General features: G+C 30.6%; 1 protein-coding gene across 1 annotated transcript in view; it reads right to left on the bottom strand.

Moving 5' to 3' along the window:
* Positions 1-25,166, bottom strand: part of LOC114328113 (polycystic kidney disease protein 1-like 2) — a 311,210-nt gene that overhangs the window by 261,776 nt on the left and 24,268 nt on the right. The window contains exon 4 of the mRNA XM_050644966.1: positions 13,541-13,692. Coding sequence (XP_050500923.1) covers positions 13,541-13,692 — 152 coding nt within the window. The remainder of the gene's footprint in view (positions 1-13,540; positions 13,693-25,166) is intronic.

The following is a 25,166-nucleotide window of genomic DNA, read 5'->3' as shown; positions in this document are numbered from 1 at the left end:
AGGCCGATTGGGACATATACACCTCTGTACTAGAAGCTGAAAATTCTCCCGGTAATTATCAACAGTTAATAGCAAACATCAATAAAGCAGCTAATTTAGCAATACCGAAGTTTTCATCTAACGTCATACATAAGAGACAAATTTCAAACCAATGGTGGTGCGAAAGTTGTAAAACTGCTGCTGATAACCGTAAAATTGCATACGGAATATATAAACAAAACCCTACAAGGAATAATTTATTTGAATTTAAGAGACTTGATGCTGTCGCAAAAAAACTCTTCAAGCAAAAGAAAAAACAGAATTGGATAGAGTACTGCGAAAGCCTTAACTCCAAAACAAAAATCAGTGAAGTATGGAAGAAAGTAAACGCCTTTAAAAACCGCAAACAGTCCAAAAAGTTTCCAATAAATCCAAATTCAAGCTGGCTAGATGAATTTCATAATAAAATATCTCCTTAGTGGGTACCTTCCCAATATTTTCCAGAATACAGCGAAACAGTTTCAAGGGACAAGTTTGGCTTAGAACAACCATTTAAATTGTGGGAGTTAGATAGAGTACTTAGTCAACAAAATAGCAGTGCTCCAGGTAAAGACAATATTTCATATTCCATGATATACCATATACCACTTCAATATAAAATATCATTATTACATATTTTTAATGAAATTTGGAATGACACGTCACAAATTCCAGAGAGTTGGAAGGAATATATTCTAATACCTATTAAAAAACCTGGAAAACCAGAAAATTCTTATAGTTCATATAGACCAATATCCCTAGCTTCTTGCTTCCTAAAGACGTTAGAAAGATTAATAAAAAATAGAATTGAACACTGGTTAGAGCAAGAAGATATTTTCCCAAAATCTCAGTATGGATTTCGAAAATCAAAATCAACTCAAGATGCGATAACTTCCTTAATGTTGTTCTGAAGCTTAAATAATTAATGATAACTTCCTTAGTCTTATCTATACTAATAAACTTTACTGATATTGCGTATACTATGGCTGCTTTTCTAGATGTCTCTTCTGCATTCGATACCGTTAATTTGGACATTATGTATAAAAAACTAGTAGACATTGGTTTTCCCATCAACTTAGCTAGATTTCTGAGGACACTGTACACTAATAGATGGAGGGTTTTAAAAATCAACAATTCCATCTCCACTCCACGTCTTACAAATATAGGACTACCACAGGGTAGCATATTAAGTCCAATGTTATATATTTTATATAATATTGATTTAGAAAATTGTATTAATAGCACAACAAAGATTATTCAATATGCTGATGATGTAGTAGTTTACACATCCCACAAATCATTGGATATACGTAAAAATAATTTTAATGTCTCAATTAAGGCTGTTCTTAGTCACTATCAAAATATTGGTTTAGCAATATCAGAATCTAAAACAGAAATTTGCATTTTCTCCAGAAATCGTCAAATTCCACAAGGTCATTTGGCAGTAGGTCAAATTCAATATCCATTAAAAATTGTATAAAATATCTCGGTACTTATTTGGATAGAAAACCTATGGAAGGATCACATGCATCATATCATAAAAAAGTCTGAAAATGCAATAAATATTCTACGAGCCTTTTGTAGAACTAATTGGGGTGCCGATCCAAATATAGCACTTTTATTTTACTGTACTATGATTCGTCCTATTTTCGATTTCAGTTGTCATCTGTATGGAACTGCTGCAAACACACATTTGAATAAATTAGAAATACAAAAAAATAAATGTCTTCGACTTTGTCTTGGACATTTGAAGTCTACACCCGTTAATATAATGGAAGTTGAGGCGATAGAACCACCCCTGGAATTTCGACGACAGTTTTTAAGTGATAAATTTATTACTAGAACCATAGGAAAAAATACAAACTATCTGCAGGATATACATAAGTTATCAATTTTAGATCTAACTCATAAATATTGGACAAAGAAAAAATGTCCCCTTCTTGTAGATAGTTAGGTACTTGAAAATATCTCAATACCGAAGTACTTTCTATACTTATGAAAATCAAGTTTCACCTATGTATTCCCATGTATTAGAAGAAATTTTCTCAAAACAAATTAATACTTTTTTTATGGATATTAATTTAAATCCAGCCGTTTTTCAATCATTTATACTTCATAAATGGCCACATTATCAGTTTTACTATACAGATGGATCCAATGTACAAAACAAAGTAGGATGTGCAATAATCAATATTCAAAGTGGATTTAAAAAATTATTCAAATTGCCTTGTGAATCATCGATATACACCGCTGAAATGATGGCGATACTTTTTGCTTTAAGACACATATTTAGTAACGAATCCTATAGCTGCATAATATTTACAGACAGTAAGAGTGTCGTTGATAGACTAACTAACGTACATAAGTACCAACAACTCAATCATATAGAACTGGAAATTATGACTCTTTATAATAAAATTGCAAATTTAGGAAAAAACATCATTATATCATGGATAAAGGGACACGCAGGCATTAGGGGTAACGAAATAGTAGACAGGCTAGCCAAATCCGCCCTAGAAATAGGCGAAGAACTTCCCATGAACTTACTACCCATTTCGGATATTGATATAATTAGTAGACGACACCAAAAAGAAAATTGGCAAAGGTATTATCGAAACACGAGAACTGGTAGTAATTACAAACAAATGCAGCCTGAAATTCCCATTAAAAGATGGTTTCATTCTGTATCAAATCGCCATTTCATAAGAGTTATAAATAGATTGAGATGTAATCATGCTCTTACCCCCCTTCATATGTACAGTCTGGGTCTCACAGAGTCACCTAACTGTGAGTGTGGAAAAGAAGGTAATCTACTACATATTCTCCTCGAATGTTCACATCAATCAGTAAATATAAACAAATTTTATGATAATCTTAATATATTAAAAATTCCACTTCCCGTCTACCTGAACAATTTGATATTTTCTGAAGATATTAATATATTAAACACAATTTACGAACATATCAAAAATTGTAAATATAGATTGTAGCAATAAAATTTACCCTGTATTTAAGAAATTTTGTTAAAACAAAGCAGGCATGTTTGTTAAAACAAAACAAACATGTGTGTTTTGTTGTTATTTTGTTTTAAATCCTGTAGATTTAAGTAATTATTGTATATTATAATTAAAAAAAGAAAAGAACAAAAAAAAAGAGAAAAAGAAAAGGAAAAAAAAAACTAAGAAGATGTAAACCTCCGCGAGGATGAATCTGGTTTACGTCTTAGCGTAGTAAAAAAAATTTTATAAAAAATAAACAATAAAAAAAAATTAACAATATAAAAAAAAGGCAAAAAAAAATACAAAAAAAAATAAAAATTTACAAAAAATAATGAACAACCAAAACAGAGTATTATTTAGATAATAATTGTAGATAATAATGTTAGTTTGTTATGTATTTAGAGTTAGAAATACAGAAAAAATTCCTCTGATTGAAAAATCAAATTTGTTTGTTTTTAAAATAACAAAATGTCTGGCTAATTGGCTCGGCCAAGGCCATCAAATTCATTCAAAAAAAAAACTCAAAGAAAATAAACTGAAGTTACTCAAAAAAAAAAAAATAAAAAATCGATACTCTAAATAATACTCTAAATAAAACTTATTCTTACCGTTCACTTACAACAAAAAAGAAAGAGCTCTTTGTTTATTTATATAAATCTAATAATACTCAATAATAATACTCTAAAGATACTCAAAAAAATTTACATGGTGAAAATGTCTTTTATTTAAACATTAAAAATAAAAAACAAATGACCGGCATATATGTAAATGTCACTGTTAACATTAAAATTGGGCTAAAACTGTAAGTCAATGAACTTATCCCACGGAAGAAACACAAACTAAGGTCCTTGTTCTGGACACGCGAGAAGACATCTCAATACTTCTAATAAAGAAAGCGTAACTTACGTGAAACAGATGCAGAGGATGCCCTTAGAGGCATTCTTTATCTAGGCCAGGTCATTTACCCAGCGGCGAAGTCAAAATAAAAGGAACGACAAAGAATAGCTTTGGCCACAGTGTAATGTGGATGCAGATACCAGCGATAGGTGGTAGCTGGGACTTGGGCCAGTGACCAGCCCTGTGAACAAAATTAAGTATTCACAGCGAGTGTTCTATAAAAAAAGGGTTTTGTAAAGACTTACCAGAAGAAAATCCAGGCTGGTCCATTACAAAACAACTAACGTTCACTACATGACTGAGACGGCTTAACTTACTGCCACAAAGTTTAACTCACGAATGCCAAGATATCTCAGATTTCTGCTTAAATAAGACTGACGGCTTGGGATACGCGATTTTGTCAACGGTCCCCAGAAACATTCAAAAAAGAGCCTTGGTAACATGCATCGGCATAGTCGTCAAATGTCTCAGAACTATAATTCTCCAATGAGTTATGGCTATTTAAGGGATTAAGTGTTAATGATTTTTTCCAGTTCTAGATACCCACGTTGAATGTGAAAACAGACGGTTTATGGGGAATATGGCATTGGAACGCACATATGTTTTTCTGAGAAAAACACGCGGATATAGGTCCTAAGGGCTACAGGCAACTAAGTAGAAGCCGTGAAGGTATGAGGATCGAATTAAAATCTACACTGGGAAAACGTAAACGTTACACTCTTAATACGAGAGATGTCGCTAGAATGCGTCTCAAGAGGTGGAACCATTGTTTTCGCGATGGTTTCCCTTAAATAAGTCAGATTGTTTATATTCCTTCAGATTTGTGACGGCATAGTTTCACTGATGAGGCATGAGGATGCCGAAATGGCTATATGGAGATGGTGGTCCAAATCTGAACCGAATATAAACAAAAATCTGCATTTATCTTTTCCATTTTTACTCAGTTCTGAGTATTTATAAACTGTCTTTCGGTCCTTTTCCTAGACGAAGAGAAGGTAAATGCGTGGCCTAAATGTCCTTTTTACTTTCTCCTATTTTCGTCGTCTCTGTGATTATATATAGTAAAATCCGGAGATACGGGATGCAGCCAGAAAGCAGTTTATTAACGAAAAGTCTTGGATTTTAAATATTGTTTACTGTATTTTATTTCAATTATTCTAATTGTTTAAAAGGTAGTAAACTTTGTATCTAGGGCTTTTCGTTTTCCTCTTAATAAAAAATTTGATATGTTATGGTTGTGTCTTAGATTTTAGACAAGGGGGAGCATTTTATGAAAAATAAGCTTTTTTCGTAAAAGTGATAATAAAATAGTTATCATAATTGTAATAAAATGATGATGAGTATCCGTAAATTGAGAAAAAATTTAATTTTTTTTTTCGATTAGAATTATGTAATTGTATATCTAAACATAGTTTTTAATTTCAAACAACTTTTCAAAATAGCATTTTTTGATATTCTGGAATATAAAAGTACTTTACTCTTTAACTAAATTCATATTTTTGACGTAACTCGTATAAAATTGATAAAATTTGATATCTGATGGTTGAGCTTTAGATTTTTGACTATCCAGAGCATTTTATAAAGAATAACTTTTTTTCGTAAAATTGATAATAAAAAAGTTTTCCATGTGGTTCCTAGCTACGCAGACATACTGTATAAGAACTTCTGTATAAGAATTTTCAAATTGCAATGCCATATTCGGATTCAGCATAATGAAAAACAAAATAGAAACATATTTGATCAAAGTAAAATGATAAATTTAACGATATTTTTAACCTTTAACTACACGCCAGATATAAGAATTCTACTGGAAATATATTTAAAAATTTAATTTTTGACCTTGCTTATTTTTCTAACCTATCACTGGAATGTGCTTTACAATTTGGTTTTAGTTTCGTTATAATCGGCGTTCTGGAAAGATCGTAATTTACATTTTATTATTTGTTGTTTCCGGTGGTGGACAATATACCCCAGGATTATATTATTATAAGTCGTAATATAAGTACATATTTTAATTGTTTTTTAGTCATTTTGGCAAAAAATATATTTTTCTTTGTAAACAATACTTTTTCTCCTGTAAAAAATCACATTTAAAAAAAATTTTATTAGTAATTTTATTTATCATGGAATCCAGTTATTCCATGATTCCAGTTATAAATCCCAATTGGCTTACTGAAAAGGAACTCCAAGTATTCACTGATGCCGAATAAGGTTTATAACAAACAACTAAGTGTATTTTTTCAAAAAAAAAATTAAACAAATCCGCTGTTTTTAAGTGTATTTTCTTGTGGCGTACAAAGTATGCCACGCGTGTAGTTATGTTATAACTTGATGCGCGGGTAGTTAAAGGTTAAAATTATTTATACAAAAGAATTTTTATTGTTTAAACAATTAATAAACAATTAGCGGCCAAATCTGCGAGTAGAACTTTTTACTTTAACATGTATATAAACTAACAAAAAAAGTTTTAGGAAAATATATGCTTGTTTGAATTTTTCCGAAACAATGCATATTTTCGTTCTAATTGCACTCCCCTAAATAGCAAGCTGAAAATTTGTTAATAGCTTAACGGTGTCTAGTAAGGACAAACTTTGATATATGGGAACATAGGGGAAGTTTTAATTGTGGAACAGGTTACAGGTTTCGAACGTCAGGTTACGAAACCGTCCCATGCATTTTGTCGGACGGAACTTCCAAATTATTTGTTACCCTTTCATTAAACTCTCATACAAAAATCAGACTGCTCTTTACCACCAGTATAATTCCTGGCATTTGGCATGTTCTACGAATTCTAGTACGTGTCGGACTTACTTAAAGGCCCAACCTATTTGTCGGACAAACATTTTTTCATGTATTATATAAAGTTTGCTATTGAATAAACTTAAAACAACCTGGTAGTTTTCACAATCATAAACTTGTCAGGATGACACGTTCCACTTTCCCTGTTCCAATGTTCCCATACATCAAAGATTGTCCGACTAGACATCTTTAAGCTAATAACAAATTTTCATCTTGCTATTATTCAACTTTTTTTGGTACGTGGGTTCCAGGCCTAGTATACAGATGATCTCAAACCCTTTTTCAGTGCGCCATTAATTTTGACGTCATATAAGATTTTAAGAATGTCGTGCATCGAGGCATGACATTGTAGTCAAATCTGACAGTTGTCAGAATATTTATATTTATGTTTATATAAATAGTAATATTTATTTATATTTATATAATATTAATATATTTATATAAATATTAATATTTATATAAATTTTTGCCAGAATATTATTATTTAAAATATTTTATGGAAAAACTAAATAAATATAGAATACAATTTCACTATATTCGCTGTGTGCAAGTGCTTGGGGGAGGTACGAGAAACGAACGTGCGCGAGTAGCGGAGAAATATTGTAACTTTCTTAAATAATACTTATTGTTAAAAAATACAACAAAAAATGTTCAATTTAAGTTCAGAGAAAAGTGGACTTCCATCATACTAAAGCAGAAGTAAGTAACTTTATGTAGGTACTTTATGCACTTTAATAGTCTAAAATGAATCCTAGATAAAGTGTACTTTAGGTTGTCATTATGAAATCGGGCATTAATTTTGCTCCACAATATTGATATGATATGCAATTATTAAAGTGAATTTAATTTATTTGTATTTTACTTGTAATACTGCATATGAATAATTAATTTTATTTTCCTTCGGCCGTTTAATAATATGCTCATTATTCACTATTTTTGAATAGATAATAACACCCATTACTTTACCCGTGAGTAAGAGTTTATTACTCACGGATCATTACTCACGGGCTGAAGTTAGATTCAAGTGGTGCATGGAAGTTTTAATATACTTTTTATTGACAAATAAAATTACTTAAACTTGTTTATTTAATAACATAATCATTGTAATTTATATCAACAATTATGGATGTAATCACCATGTATTTCAAAGAATAAACAAATCTATAAGACAATCAGGTAGTACATCTCGGTACGGTATAGGTTATTTGCTTGAGTTGCAAATTGAATGAAAATAAATAGACTAACTTTTGCGCCTAAAAAGAAAAATATGCCTCATGTGGGATTATAGAACTTACAACGGGGAAAGAATATTGGTCTTGTGGAGCAAGTAATGTTCTCAGAGGGACATGGCCGTAGAGCTAGGCGTAACACATGGCGTTCTGTCCAAAACCTATACTAGGCAATAGGAACTAGGAAAGCTCAAAAATAAAGCCAGAAAAAGTCTCCAAAAAGTAATAACACCTCGCCACGATCCCTTATTTGTCCAATCAGCTGAAAGACACCCAACCATTTCTCACCTACAGCTCCAAAGGCAGCTACAGGTGTAACTGTTTCAGTTGAAATGATGAGAAGAAGAGTTCGGGCCCAGAAGTATACAGCACGAGACAGTTATGAATTCCAAAGTTATCCAGGCAGCACAAGATTGGTCGCCTAAATTGGTGTCTTCACCACCAAAACTGGAACATTGGGAGTTGACAAAATATTCTATTTTCAGAAAAAGTCAGGATTTGTGTAAAATCAGATGACCCACGAAATCGTGTACTTAGAGGTCAAGGAAGATAAGCAAGAACGAAAACTGTCAGATCTGTTCACAAATATACAAGGGGGAGGTGTAATGTTCTGGAGAGGAACTGTGATCCGTAAAAAAACTCTTTTAATTTTCATCCAATCAACTTTAACTGCTCACGGGTATGTTGATAACCTGGAGTTAGGCTCTGGAGAGGTGCAACAGGAGAAAATTGTATTTTCTTGCATGATAATGGACCTCCACATACCATTAGAGTGACTAGAGACATCAATGAAGCCGAACATATCCTTTGTTTGGAGTGGCCTGCTGGGTCACCCGAGCTTAACCCTATAGAGTGTTTGTGTAATATGCTTAAAAGAAAAATTAGAGCTCGCCGGGATAATCCACAAAACACCGCATGGCTAGTACAAGCTGCTCTTGTAAGATGGAGCAACCTACCACAATAAAATGTTGATAATTTGATTAATAGCGTGCCCACGCAAACTGAAACTTGCATAAGGACTAGAGGTGATAACACTGACTGCCAAAAAACACACAAAAAAGTAAATAAAAACAATTTAAACCTTATTCGTTTTACATTGGAGTTTTTTATGCTATTGACTTTAAAACAACTAGTTTCAATTTGTTTGTTAAACACTTTATTGTTTTATTTAATTGTTATGTATTTGTTATTAAACTGCTTTAAAATAAATATTGTTTGACTTCGTGTGTTCGCTTTTTTTAATTCGCACGAAATAATAGGAAATATCAGATGATTCCATATAAGTTTGGGTGTGTGTGTTTGGCCAATTTAATTAAAAGTGCTACAAATGTTGCTGAGCTATGAAACCATGAACTTGCACGGTCCTAATCATAGACATTGTAATGGTAGACAAGGCATACTGAGAAAAAAAGGGTAACAAGGATGCAGTCGATCGGTGGTCTATCTATCTCTTTTAACCAAGTGATCCCGCGCATGTGACAGAAAAAGAAGGCTAGATCACTCAATACTTAATATTGGCGTTACACCTCGATGCACAGAGCGGTCCTCACCTTCCCTAATCTTCTAGTTATTTTATCTATGGTCTCAATACAATGTCCGAATATACCAATGACATAAAATATAGTTATATTTACGTAATTGACAAATTTCTAACTTACAATTACAATTACCATTTTATCCGTTAGATTTGTAAAACCTACTGTCACCATAGATGACTTTTGTTCCAAATTATCTTTATTCACAACATCGATTGGTTATCTACCTATTTAGAATATTGTAATTGCCAACCACATGTGGGAAAACGCTGGAAAATTGAAATGGGAAAACGCTGGACATGTAGCTAGGAGCGATCTAAACAAATGGCACAGAACAATTCTAACCTGGGGACCATACCAACACAAAAGACCCAGAGGCAGACCTCCTATGAGATGGACAGATGATCTACCTCCTATGAGACGAACTGCCGGGAAAATTGGCTACAAGAAGAGTACAATAAAAAACAATGGATAGGAAGACTTGAACAGGCTTATGTTCAGATGTGGACGTGAATGGCTAGACAAAGAAAAAGAAGAAGGATTGTCCACCAATTATACATCTATAAGTATAAAGTAACTTTTCACAGTAAAAATTGTAAATATTGTGAAAAATAAAGCAACTTTACTCTTAAGCGAATTTCGTCTTTTGACAAACCCCCTATAATATTCATAAAATTTGATATCAGATGGTTAAAACTTAGGTTTTAGAATAAAAAAATATGATATATACTTGATGAATACTTTATAGTTCAAAATATTTCAATTAGAAGGATGTTAGGAGGACTTATTGAAACATAGTTTTTAATTCCGAATAACTTCTTATAATAACAATTTTCAATATTGTGAAAAATAAAGGTACTTTACTCTTGAGCGAAATTCATATTTCGTGACATACCTATAAAATTAATAGAATTTGACACCTTATAACTGCATCTTAGTTGTTAGACTATGAAAAACTTTTTATAAAGGATATTTTTTTTCGTAAAATTAACAATAACGGAGTTATCATAAATAAAAATGATTGTATTGCATATTATAACATACTTTTTAATTCCATACAACTTTTCTCAATAACAATTTGCCATATTTTGTAAAATATAAAAGCACTTTACACTTTGGCGAAATTCGTATTTTTTTACGTATCTCGTATACTGTTGGTATAACTTGATATAGTACAATCATTCAAGCTTAAAATAGATTAAAACCTCGCAGTTCTAATTGCCTTTATCGATCTTCTTAAAAAATTTGAATTAAGTTTATTTTACCCTCCTCTTCCAACCTGACTTGGTCGCAAAATATGCTTTTTATTTTTAAGGGGTGAAAACTACCACTTACTCCAATAAATTGAAAACTAATGAATTAAAGCAGTAATGGGCTACAATTATGTTCAAATATGTTAAATGTTGATTGTTTTAAATCATGACTTTAATATTTTGATATTTTACAGCTCACCAACACTTAAAAACAACCCCACATACAAAGATTATTTCAAAAATAAATATGGTCAAGGAGCATGAATTTTTTATATTTTGGATCGTAATAGGAGAATTTCTTTCCTTCAAGTACAAGAAATCTGACATTTTTTAATCTGACACAAGAAATATTTTTAATAAGGCAACCACCAAAAACCACCCCTAAGAATTAAACTTGGGAAAAAATTGAAAATTAATAAGTGAAAGCAGTTAAAGACATCAATATGTTTAAACATGTTAAATTTTTTGTTGTTTTTTTTTACAATGTAACTAATAGTTCGATATTTTTATACGTAACTACCCTTAAAACTACCCCTCATACAGTCATTTAAAAATAACGGAGATTATGAACTCACTTTATTTTCGATGTTAAATAGAAAAAATATATATTATTTTAAATATAAAAAACCTGATACATACAACTTTTTAATTTGATTCAACCCCTAAAAACTGAAAATAATATTGTAGTACTTACGTTATGCAATAAGAAATTTATGACTATGAATCTGCAATCAATCACAAACAAGTCTGGCTAATTGGCTCGGCCAAAGCAATTTTTCAACCAAAAAAAATACCTAAAAACTACCCCTTATAATAAAAATTAGAGAAAAAATCTTTTTAAAAGCTTGAAGTAATGGAATTTGTTAAAAAAATGAAAATTAATTGTTGTTTATGATATGATATATTTATAATATTTGCATCCCATATAATATAAATATACGTTTGAGAGAAATTAAACATTTTAAACATCACATTTTGATGATAATGAAAAATATTTATTTTACAATATAAGTATAAAATTAATATGATTCTTAAAGTACCTATATTATATCAATAATTCAACTTCAACTTCCAAGTTCGTCTGTTTCTTCTACGCTAACTCCCTTTTCTTCTTGGTCGACAGGAGAACAATTTTGGCAGCTATCACCAGAGGAAGAACCGCAAGATTGATTGCAATATAATCCAAGTTTGCGACACCCACAACTTGAGCAACATCCTGTTTTGCAATTGCAAAATATCATTTTAAGTAGTTCTTCTGGTGCAGAAATATCCGTCTTTTTGTTTGGTACCAAGGTGCCATTCACTTTTGTCCATCCCCAATCAGCAAAATTAAGAGTTTTGTTGCCCGATAAGTAAACACATAGCAGACGCCGCATGTATAAAGAACAAATACTCCAAAAATATCAAAATTTAGATGCTCCATAATTTTCAAACATTATCTCTAGAAAAATGTATTTGGTTTCTTAACAATAACTCGGCTTCCCTTTACGTTTTTTGCATTCACTCTTATATCATTTTGTAGGACATTTTATAACCTATAAAATCATGAGAGTTGCAATCTTTCTAGATCCTTTTGTTCAAAGAATCTTAATGTTGAAGGGTTAAAAGACGCTCCATTTGCATTGAAATCAATACTTTAAATGCTTATATCTCGCTTAATTTTAGGTCATGTGAGTCATAAAATAAGCAAAATTTTCAGTAAAAAAAGTAAAATTTTTGACCACAACACTTTTTGCATAAATCCAATAGTTTTTGAGATATTTTGAAAAAATAACGTATTTTTTGAAAAATCGAAAAAAAAAGAAATTTACTTTAAACAAGTTTTTTCAAAATGTAATTGATCTAAATAATTCAAACTTTTAGAACGTGATTCGGAGCATAAAATAAGTTAATTTTATATGGGCTACGATTATTATTAATTTTGCCGCACATTGCATACATTTTACCGTTATTTTTCCTTTATAAATTCGAGGCATTTTATTCATTTTCATCATACCTTGCTTAATTTTCATGCTAGAGGATTTTATCAAAGCTTGTTTTGAAGGTCTGAAGAAGTATTTTAAAAATGTTTATTACCATTTTCTATGAAAAATAAATTAATCATTTTTCTCTTATTTCAGCTCAAATCTTTGCCTAAATTTACGAAAAACAAAAAATTCGTTTTCAATGACTCATAAGTTGCTAAATATTATCTAAAAAATTAATTAAAACTGATTAGTGTCTTTGTTTTTTTAAGATCTTCAATTTTAATAAGAATGTTTTTTCCTGAAAATGCGCAATTTTCGAGTTAGTCGCGAATAACTATTGAAAAACATGATTTTTTTTGGAATCTTCAATCGCGAATAACTCAGAAATGATTAAGTTAAGTAAAAAATTTTGTTCTACATTTTATTCATACAATTCAATTATCTATTGATTCCCGGTATCATTTTGAAATTTTAAATTTCCACCCCTGAGAAAGGGTGGTATTCACCCCCAGGGTGAAAGCACACATTGGCATCAAGTCGGGTTTATTATTTGCATCATTTTTGAGCTACTGTCAAAATTTCAAAGAAATCCACGAAGGCTTTTAGAATTGCGAGGTGAATTTCTTGAATGAATGTACTAATAGCTGATGATTGCATCTTATGTTTTAGACTAGGCAGAGCAGTTTATGAAGAATAACTTTTTTTCGTAATATTGATTAAAAAAGTTTCACATATGGTTCCAAGTTACGCAGACATATTGTACCAATTTATCAAAAATCGATTTTTTTTATTTTTTAAATTTTGTCGCTTTTGTCGAATTGTAAAAAATTAACATTTACTTACTGTTGCCATGAGTTCGCCATGTTCATGGTCGTCCTTATAGTCCTCAACAACTAGTAGTAGTAAGTGATAAGGATTGAAAGTATGATTGAGTGAGTATGGCTCGATTATAAAGAAATCCTCTTTTAAATTCTCAAAAATAAAGTGTTCTTGATCTAAAAAATTAGGTATATCTATATTTTATACTTACTAATTTCTTACCATAGTATTAGCGCCACGCTAGTAGACACACCAGTACCGAATTGCTAGGTTGATGGGCTAATCTGGCTCATTCTCACATGTGACTTTCATGTCTGTCATGTCATGTGACTGTCAGGTCATGTCACTCTTATGAAACTATTCAAATTACTATCGTGCTATGTATGAATAGTATCAGTCAAAAATGACAATTTTTCATTACCTACGGTTCTTTAAATTTTTTACTACCAGTGCTGAAATATCTATTACAACTAAATATCAAAATGGTGATGAAATATGATTCATAACTTTACTGTAGTAACTCACTATTTTACTTTCTATTTTAATAATATCTTAATAATTATAAAACTCAAAATATAGAAGACTCCCGAAAGGTAGTTTTTATAACTTATACTCTTAGTATACATGAGCGCGCTAATAACCGGAAAAATAGCGCAAAAGATGAAAAACATAATACATTGTGAATAAAAAGAAATGAAACTAGTGGAGATGGAAATGATCGTTATAAACGTATACGCTGTGAGCTCGTACGTAGAGGGGATATTTATAAATTCGTGAGCGCCAGTAGTGACAAGTCTGTAAACGTTTACCGGAAATTTGACATAAATGTCAAAGTGATTAATTTTAAATTAAAATTAAAACCATTAATTATAAAAAATATTAGTTGATCAAAGCTGTGGTTTATATTTTTACCTTAAATATACTTACGTTTTAAATACTGAATTTGCGTTTTTTAATGTTCTGTAATATGTAATTATAAATTAATCTTGGCCCATCTACATGATAATTGTGAAAGTATCCGAAGTAAGAAATTAATATTTCATCAATAGAACGTCAAAATGATTAGCAAAATCTTAAAAAAATCTATTACAATTTAATTACTTTTTAGCGTTGTAAATATTAAGCGATAACAATTAAATAATAAATTTAATTGTTATCGCTTAATATTTACAACGCAAAAAAGTAATTCAATTGTAATCGATTTTTTTAAGATTTTTCTAATCATTTTGACGTTTTATTGATAAAATATCAATTTCTTACTTCGGATACTTTGACAATAATCGTGTAGATGACGCTAAGATTATAATAGATTATTTATAATTAGATATTACGGAACATTAAAAAACTTAAATTCAGTATTTAAAACGTAAGTATATTTAAGGTAAAAATATATACCACAGCTTTGACCAACTAATATTGTTTATAATTAATGTTTTTAATTTTAATTTTAAATTAATCACTTTGTTATTTTTTTTTCACCTTTGGACGTATCAGAGGAGTATGACAACTGTCACTGTGACAGTACTTTTTATAAAATACTCCTGTTTTGGGGGGCTCTCTGAAAAGCTACCCGCTGTTAAACAAACCCTAGGTTCGGAAGATTAAATAAAAGTCTTTGTACTTTAAGAACTTATTAAGAACAATATTATGTTTTTGACCAGGCATAGGTTGCGCGCACCGGGAAACGTAACCTCGAGTGGGCGTACTATACCAGTGGTGAATCAGTATAAGTATATAGGGATAGTACTAGATAATAAACTTCTGTGGACTAAACATATTCAATACATCAAAGGTTAGTGTGAAAAAAAAATATACTAAAATATTACCAACAGAAAATGGGTTGCAGACCCCAAAAGAGCTTTATTGTTCTACAATGCTTGTATTCGGTCAGTCGTTGACTATGGGTGTTGGATATATCGATCAGCAAGCAATACGAATTTAAAAATATTAGATCGGATACAATTAGGCTATTGATTATGTACTATAGAAAGGAACTACAATGTTAACGGGGTTTTATTATTTCGTATGGTCAATAAATCTCAATATATGAAAAAACCGCGGAGTGCTACCATTTGAAGGGGTGCATTTTTGGGAAATGGGTGAATTAGTCCCTGGGCACAGGTTACATTAGGGTGAGTTCTATGCACTTTTGGTACAAACACGTCTACATAAAAAATGTTCCTGGTTAAATTTCCTTTCTAAATATAACTTTTTAAAGTCAAAGATACTTTTTTTTACAAAAATATATCCAAAAGAAAAAGCAGAAACAAACCCAAAAGAAAGAAATTTTGTTTTTTGTCCCATAACTTTTGTCCACGGGGATATAAGTATAGACATTGCTTCACAGAAAAAAAATCTACATATTTCTTCTTTAAAATGATGTCTGGTAGATATCTGGTCATTAGGATTTACAGTTTTCGAAATATTATCTTTCAAAGTTCGCCACTCACAGCAATTTTGGGCAATTTCCCTTGTTATTTCGCAAATATTGTTCTGTAACTTTTTTCTACGTAACTTTAGGCATATGCAATGGTACATGTAAGACGAATAGAAATCAATTACCTTTAAAATGTTCTACTGTATAATGTACGACCTCTTTTAAAGAGGTTATCTTTGTCAAGACTATACTTTTAACGAGTTTTTATATTTTTTAGGATTATTTTGTAAATTTCCCAGTATAACTTTTTTTTTCTACATTTAGGTATAATCATAAAAAAGAAAACTTATTCTGTTTACTTTAGAATGGTGTATTATAAAAAATTCTAGGGTAATTTTTGAATAAGATATGCTTTTTCAAAATGTAACAGGTACTTGCAACGATTTTTGATTTTAGGATTATTTTTTAAATTCCTCATAATAACTTTTTTATGTGATTGTGTGTTATGATTGAATCTTATTTTTTATAGGTTGGATCCACTTGACTTGGCCGGGCAAACTTCAAAATATGGATTAATTCCAATATTTACTGTCAAAGCAACTGCACCACAAGCTTTGCCTGAAAAAATAGCATGTAAATGTACCAAAGGATGTACAAAAACTGCGGTTGTAGGAAGATAGGAATTAGTTCTTCAATATTCTGCAAAGGGTGTATGTGCATGGGTACTAATTGTGGGAACTCTAAGACAACTGAGGTGTCAGAGGAAGATATTGAAGCTAATGCTAACGAAGAGATGGACTTTGATTTTGAAATTTTTTTAAATGTCAACGTTGTAATTTTTTTAACTAAAGTGATGTTTTCTAAGACTAATGTTTATGTAATTTTTGTAAAAGAAATAATTTTTAAATAATACAGGTAAAAAAATATCAAAGAATCACTCGGTTTCAATTATGTATGTAAATATAGATGATACACCATTTTAAAGAACAGAAAGTAAGCCCTCTTCATTGAGCAATATATAGTATATTCATGTACAAGAAAAAAAAGTTATAATGAGAAATTTCAATAATAATCGTAAAAAATGTAAAAAATAATATTTTTTTATATTAGGTATTATATAATATATAATAAATAATATATAATATATAATATATAATATATAATATATAATATATAATATATAATATATAATATATAGTATATAATATATAATATATAATATAATATTATAATATATTATATTATATTATATGAATATTATTTTATTTTTATATTATATTATAAAAAATCGTTAAAAGTATAAAACCTTGAAAAACCATAATCTCTTTAAGTCGTATAACCTTATACAGTAGACCATTTTAAAGGTAATTGATTTATATTACTATTACGTGCACCATTGCATATACCTAAAGTTACGTAGAAAAAAGTAACAGAACAATATTTGCGAAATAACAAGGAAAATTGTCCAAAATTGCTGTGAGTGGCGAGATTTGAAAAATCATATTTCGAAAACTATAAATCCTAATTACCTTTACTAAACAACATTTTAAAGAAGAAAGGTGTAGGTTTTTTTTTCTGTAAAGCAATGTCTATACCTATATTTTCGTGGACAGAATTTATGGGACAAAAAACAAAATGTCTTTCTTTTGGGTTTCTTTGTGCTTTTTCTTTTGAATATATTTTTGTAAAAAAAGTATCATTGACTTTAAAAAGTGATATTTAGATATAAAATTTAACCAGGAACAATTTTTATGCAGATATGTTTGTACCAAAAGTGCATAGAACTCACCCTAATGTAACCGGTGCCCAGGGACTAATTCACCCATTTCTCAAAAACGCACCCCTTTAAATGGTAGCACTCCACGTTTTTTTTATATATAGATGTAAATTGATTATATGAAATAATAAAACTCCGTTAACGTTGTAGTTACTTTTAGCTATCTTATTTTGAATATAATCAATAGCCTAAATACAGATGCTTGAGAATATGATTAAGTGCAATGGTATCCACTCCAACAAATGTTATGCTAGCAGAGTGTAATGAAATCCCATTAAATTTACGTAGACAATTTTTAGCTCAAAAATACTGCATAAAGCTAAGAAACACTGAGTCAGACCTTTTAACAAATCTGGCTTTATTAAATATGGAAAACCTAACTAGAAAATATTGGAGACTAAAAAATTCACCACCACTAACAGATGCATTCATTGAAACCAGGAATTTTACAGATTTAAACAACAGTAAATTATTACCAATTTATAAATTTCCGTATAAAACTTTAATAAAAAAACCAAGAATCATAATTCCTAAATATACAGAATCAAATCATTTAAATAATATTTTAGTAAAATCTATACTGAGCGACTTTGTGGATTACACAGTAATTTACACAGACGGTTCTAAAAATCAAACAGAAGTAGGATGTGCTATGTATGTGCAAAATATCAACATAATAATTACAAATTATCTAGTATTAATAGTATTTTTACAGCTGAGATTATAGCCATCGAAAAAGCTCTAGAATGGATCAAAGGGAATAATATTGAAAAAGCTGTGATAATAACACACTCCAGATCTGCAATATATGCAATTGAAAACACTGATTTTAGTTCATACAAATCAAAAATTTTATGTAATATAAAAAATAATTTGTCTAAAGTGGAAGTAGTATTTATATGGGCAAAAGGGCATGCCGGTATACTGGGTAATGAGAAAGTGGATGAGTTGGCCAAAGATGCAATAAAATATGGTGAGATCCTAAATCAGATCTTATCGACAGATGCAATAAATGACGTCAAAGCTAGAATAAATAAAATATGGAAAAAAATGGAAAAATAGTTCAAGCACATCAAAAAATTTATATTTTTCTTTACATCAAGAACTTCATCCGCCACCTGAATGCATATTTAATTATAACCTGCCAAAGCAAGATATTTCTACTATCGTCAGATTAAAAACTCGACACGGAAAATATGAGGCACATCTGCACAAATTAGGAATAGTTAATTCATCAGTCTGTTTTTGTGATAATGTTTCGATTAGAGATTTGAACCATATTTTCTTTGAATGCAAAAATAACGAGAGATATATAAATCAATTATATTACAATTTACGACAAACACAAGTTCATTTTCCAATTAGTATAGAATATCTACTAAGTTGTCATAAAATGGAAATATTTAAATTACTCATAAACTACTTGAAAGAAACAAATATAGTCATTTAAGTGAAATAGTTATAAATATAACAAAACTAATAAATTGAGGTAAAAATAAAATAAAAATCTGTGGCTAACGGACCCGCATCCAAGCATTGTTTCACTCACACACACACACACATCACGCAAAATCAATAAATAACATATTTAGTCCTAGGCTGAATTCATATGAGCTAGATAAAATTTGTTTTATTGCAAACATTTGGTCTATTACCGATCTGTGTGCTCTAAAACTCGCTTGATATTCATCTAGAAAATTTTCAACTTTTGCTTTAATTTTATTTCAAATAAATTTTTCCCAATAAATTTAACATATATATTATCACAAATTAATAATACAGAATTAATGAAATTATTTATAGAACATATTAAAAATATAAAAATCAAATTATAAACTAACTAACGTAAAGACCGAAATTAAAATCTATTATAATATACAGGGTGTCCCGAAAAGATTGGTCATAAATTGTACCACACATTCTGGAATGAAAAAGAGTTCGATTGAACCTAACTTACCTTAGTACAAATGTGTTCATAAAAAAAGTTACAGCCCTTTGAAGTTAGAAAATGAAAATCGATTTTTTTCAATATATCGAAAACTGTTAGAGATATTTTATTGAAAATGGGCATGTATCATTCTTATAGCAAGAATATCTTAAAACAAAATTATAGTGAGATTTGTCCACACCATAAAAATTTTATGGGGGTTTTGTTCCATTTTACCCCCCCCAAACTTTTGTCTACGTTCCAATTAATTCATTATTGTGGTACCATTAGTTAAACACAATACTTTTAAAACTTTCTTGCCCCTTAATATTTTTTCGATAAGCGAGTTGTTATCGAGATGCGGCTTCTTTTTTAATATATTTACATAAAAATTGTATGGGGGTTTTGTTCTTTTAAACCCCCCAAATGTTTGTGTACGTTCCAATTAAACTATTGTTGTGATACCATTAGTTAAACACAGTGTTTTTAAAACTTTTTTGCCTCTTAGTCTTTTTTTGATAAGTCACCTTTTATCGAGATGTGGCTTCTTTTTCAAAATATACCTAAAACTGTAAATTATAAATAAATTTTCAGATTATCAGCGGGTCTCTATAATCGTACTTAACCATATACAAATATGTGGTGGATTTGACAAATATTCAAAATATCTCGATAAACACTGGCTTATCGAAAAATTACTGAGAGGCAAAAAAGTTTTAAAAACACTGTGTTTAACTAAACGTGCCACAATAATAATTTAATTGGAACGTACACAAAAGTTTGGGGGGTTTAAGGGAACAAAACCCCCATAAAATTTTTATGGGGTGCTCAAATTTCACTTTAATTTTTTTTCAAGATGCTCCTTCCACAAGAATGCCACATGCCCATTTTCAATAAAAAATCTCTAAGAGTTTTCGATATATGAAAAAATATCGATTTTCATTTTGTAACTTCAAAGGGCTGTAACTTTTTTTGGGTGCACTATTGTATATAGGCAAGTGAGGTTGAATCAACCTATTTTTGACCCCATAATTTGTGGTATAATTTATGACCAATCTTTTCGGGACACCCTGTATAAGTAAACCTGTGTTTTTGCCTGATGTGGTATTCCTACTGACCAGTGGTCATTCCTTATAAAGTATGTAGAATAAGTAGGATAGAAAATGTTAAGTAGATAGCTATAGGAAAATATATTGTAAAATAAATGAGCAAAATTGGTGAATCGGCGAATGAGCCTTGAAGGGCCCGTAGTCATAAAACTCCAAAGAAAAAAAATATTTCTTATTAATGTGGCGAGAATCTTATAAACGGTATATTGTAGAGCTATTCCTCTGTAATTTCTACATTCTGTAATGTCTCCTTTTTTATGCACAAGACATAGGATAGCTTCTTTCCACTGAATGGGTATTTTTCTTTGATCCACACTTCACGTATTAACTCAGTGATTTCTTCTTGAAGCCCTTCGCCACCATCTTATAAAAACTCTGCAATGATACCGTTTTTCCCGGTGCTTTGTTGTTTTTTAAGTTTATTATGATATCCATAACTTCTTCCTTGGTAGGTACTTCTTCATTCACATTTGGATCTCTTTCTTCTTCATGTGGTAGTTGCAATTGCTCTATTTCATCTTGGTCGACAGTGTATAATATGTTTTCGAAATAATTGGCCCATCTTCTTCATTTTTCATCTATTACACCTATCAGATTTCTCTCTTCGTCTTTATAATATCTTGATGTGGTTTTGTACTGGTTTCGGTCTCGTTTTATTTCTTGATAGAAATTCCTGACTTGTTTATTTAAAAAATCTTCTTCAATGCGGTCTAATTTCTGCTCCAAATTTAACCGCTTCTTTCTTGTACAGATCTTCTTTGCTTCCCGTCTTTTTTCAGCATATACTTTCTTCATTATTTCTCATTATGCTGTTTATTCTGGCTTTATTTCGGTCCCTAATTGCTTTTTTACAATCCTCATCATACCAGTCTGTTTGTTTACTTTGTCTTTTTCTTAATAATACTGAGTCGGCTGCCTCTTGAATGTTTCCGCTTAGCTGTACCTCTCTGCTTTCTATATCATCTACTGTTGTCTGGTATTCCAGTTTATCTTTTCTCTCCTCCTCATTCTGAAGTAGTGCACCGTTATATCTTTTCATTTTTGTACAACTAGTCTTTTGAATTGTGGGAATTATTTGCCCATTTTGACTTTTACCAAAAAGTGATCAGAATTTGCTTCTGCACCTCTATAACTTCGGCTATCTTTTATGGCTCTCGTATGTTTGGTATGTTTACTTTTCCCCCCTGTTATTTGTATAAGTCCTCTCTGCCAATCTTGGCATTGAAATCTCCTACAATTATTTTTGTCTCATATGATGGTATTTGGTAGAACAGATGCTCTAATTGTTCATAAAAGCTATCTTTAACACCTTTTTTGTATTTTTCATTGGTGCATGTACAGCTGGTTCAAAAAAAACTGATACGACTCTTAAAGCGTATTTTGTAGAAAATTGAGCAGTGTATTTTGAAGGATAAATACTTATTATCTACATACTGTCACTGTCACTGCCAAATCTTAAAATTTGTCAGAAAACTTATTCTGTTCAACCTCAAAAAATGGCTCCACATGCTGGCAAAGAACTAAAATCAAAAATTGTAACGAAATTAGAAGATGGTTGGTCACTATCTGCCGTAGCGAACCATTTTAACTTAAGCAGAATAACCGTTTTTAATATTAATAAAAGATGGAGAGAACAAGAAACTCTCGAAAGAAAGCAAGGTTTGGGAAGAGCTCTCTGAATAAAACAATTTCATAGTTCCTTTCACGCAGATGGACCGGAGACTACAAGCTGTTATCACTGCTGATAGAGATATTACAAAATATCAATTTTATTTTTACATACCTAAATTTAGTATAGTTTTGGTCTTCCAATTCTTGCTTTAATATACATATTGTTGAGTTAAATCGTTTGTTTTATTCCTTAATAATAATAAAAATGATAACAACAACCCTATTTTATGTAAAAACTATCATTTATATACCATTTATAAAATGAAGAAACTCAAAATAATATAAAAATTTAGAGCTTACTAATTATTACAATTTATGAATTAACATAATATGTAATCAGTTGTTTGTTTGTTTATTTTAACTGACTTTAACAGTCTGTCATAATAAATATAATATAATGTCAGACCAATCAAATACACTGCTCAAAATAATCAAATCTTACAAAGAGTCGTATCAGTTTTTTTAGGAACCAGCTGTACATTTATAAGGGTTATTTTTCTATATTTTCCCCTTATTCTTATTTTGCACAATCTGCTTGTGACTGCCTCAAAGTCTATCACCAGACTGGCAAATTTTTTCTTTATAAGGAATCCAAATCCAAATATACGTTCGTTGTCTCCACTGTTGAAGAATACGTAGCTTCCAACATTTATGCAGAAATTTCCTTTTTGTTTAGTTTCTCGTATTGCTGCAATATTTATCTCATAATATTTCTCCAATGTATCTGATAAATTTTTTAGTGCCCCTACTTCAAAAGTCCCTCTACCATTGTCCATTGCCCTATTATAATCATATTTCGTGCCTTACTCGTTTCCGTATTTATCGGTCCACTGTGTTTGTTTAGACTAAGTTTTTATCCATTTTTTTTTTCTAATTTTTCGGTACTATGGTTCCATTTCCACCATTCATTGTTTATAAGTACATATTTTCTGATAGCCGACTTTAGTTTTATTACCTTTTCCTTTTTCTTATCTCGCCATATCTCTTAACTCTTTCTGTAGGCTTGCTTCGGCTTGTGTTAGATCACATTCAATGAAGTAAAGCGTTCCTCTTAATTTACTCTTTTTCTTCATAATAAGTTCTTTATCCTTTATTGCATCTATTTTTACTATCGCCACTGGCAGTTTCCCTTGAGAGGTTATTATTTTCTGTACATCTTTTATTTTCACGTTCACATTCAATTGATTTGCTATGAAGTTGGTGGCATCTTCAATTTCCTCATTTTCTTTGAAATCATGTCCTTTAATCACTATGTTTTGTTTTCGAAATTCTTTCTCCATTTTTTAATCCTGCTTTCCAGGAAATTTACCTTCCCCTTCAACTCACAATTTTCTTTTTTTAAATTGCGAATTTCTTCTTGAAAGCTTTGCTGGTCTTTTCGTATTCCCTTTACTTCGTTCATAACAGCGACCATAATTTCTTTCAGTTCTGTATTATCACATTCTTTCTTAGCTAGAGACCTAAATAATTTTCTACTTTTACTGAAAGGATTCTCATCTTGGTCGTCTTCTTTTTCACCCCTCTTTCTCTTACCACCATCAAATTCTTCACCATCCAATTGAGTTAGTTCTTTACACGTGGCCATATCGTTAAATATATCTAATAATAAATAAAATATAATAAATCTCTTACCTTTTTCCAGGCAGTGTTTTATGGTATAAAACTCCCACTTACACGCCACTGTACTGTTTTGTAAATAAACCCTAATAATTGTCCTTATCGTAATGTCTCCCGCACTGCTCTACTTACCTCTTCCACCGATCGGAGTGAGCAGAACTGGTTTATTGTTTAGGTTATCCATATATTGATCTTTAAAAATTCAGTTTTATTTACAATTTTCTAAAGACACTCGATTCACACAGCCACTATCTCGCCGGAAAAGCACTTTGTTCTTATATAAACTCGATATTACCCGAAATTCTCGAATTAAATATCGGAGCCGTTTTAGACGCGTCCTTCTCGATAGCTTAACCAACAAATATTTTCAGCAACAACATTATTACATCGATTGTTTTATTAGATTAAACATAACAAGAAATTCGAAACATCAACATGCCCCATTTTTAAGGTGTTCCGTTAATTTTGCCACTGTGTGTATTTGAACCACTCTTTCTCTTCCCATATGCTTCTTAACACCTCGACATTAATGACTTTATCCAACTTTCTCTTAATATCCTTCTGTAGGCTCATAACTCGAAGGTTTCTAATCTTTCCGAAACATCTTTCTTTAATGTCCAAGCCTCGAACCCATAAAAACATACAGAGAACACGTAGCATTTCAGAAGTCTTCTCTTTAAAGAAATTGTAATATCCCTGTTACAGAATACATTTTTCAGTTTGTTGAAAGCATTTCTTGCCTGTTGATTACGATTTAAATTAATTTGTTATATTTTATTTAATATTTGTTTAAATCCCGCTGTGACGGACCTGGACTCTTTGTGTCACAACATATAGATCCAAAATCTAATGCCGAACCAGCCGGTTTTCATATACTTCTATTTTTATGTATAATTATTTGGCCTCGAGTCTGCGAAGAATAAACACTTTCTTTGTCACGCATTTGTAAAATTTTACAGTAGGCAGTTCTTAAATAAATTGTTAAAACTGTTATCTACATTATTTTCACTCAACTGAAGTGCAAGAGATTTAGTCCAGAAAGCCACTGCGCATCCGCTAGGAAAAATATTCTAATTCAGATTTTTTGCACAATCTTACTCAAAAAGGACTCCTTTTAACAAATTTGCATGTTGCCAGGACCAAAAGGTGGTCAAAAATTTTTTAAACGTTTT

This window comes from Diabrotica virgifera, chromosome 2, assembly GCF_917563875.1.
Source record: "Diabrotica virgifera virgifera chromosome 2, PGI_DIABVI_V3a".
NCBI classification, from domain to species: Eukaryota; Metazoa; Arthropoda; class Insecta; order Coleoptera; family Chrysomelidae; genus Diabrotica; species Diabrotica virgifera.
The sequence above is the reverse complement of the archived record's forward strand: the minus strand, read 5'-3'. Positions and strand labels throughout refer to the sequence as shown.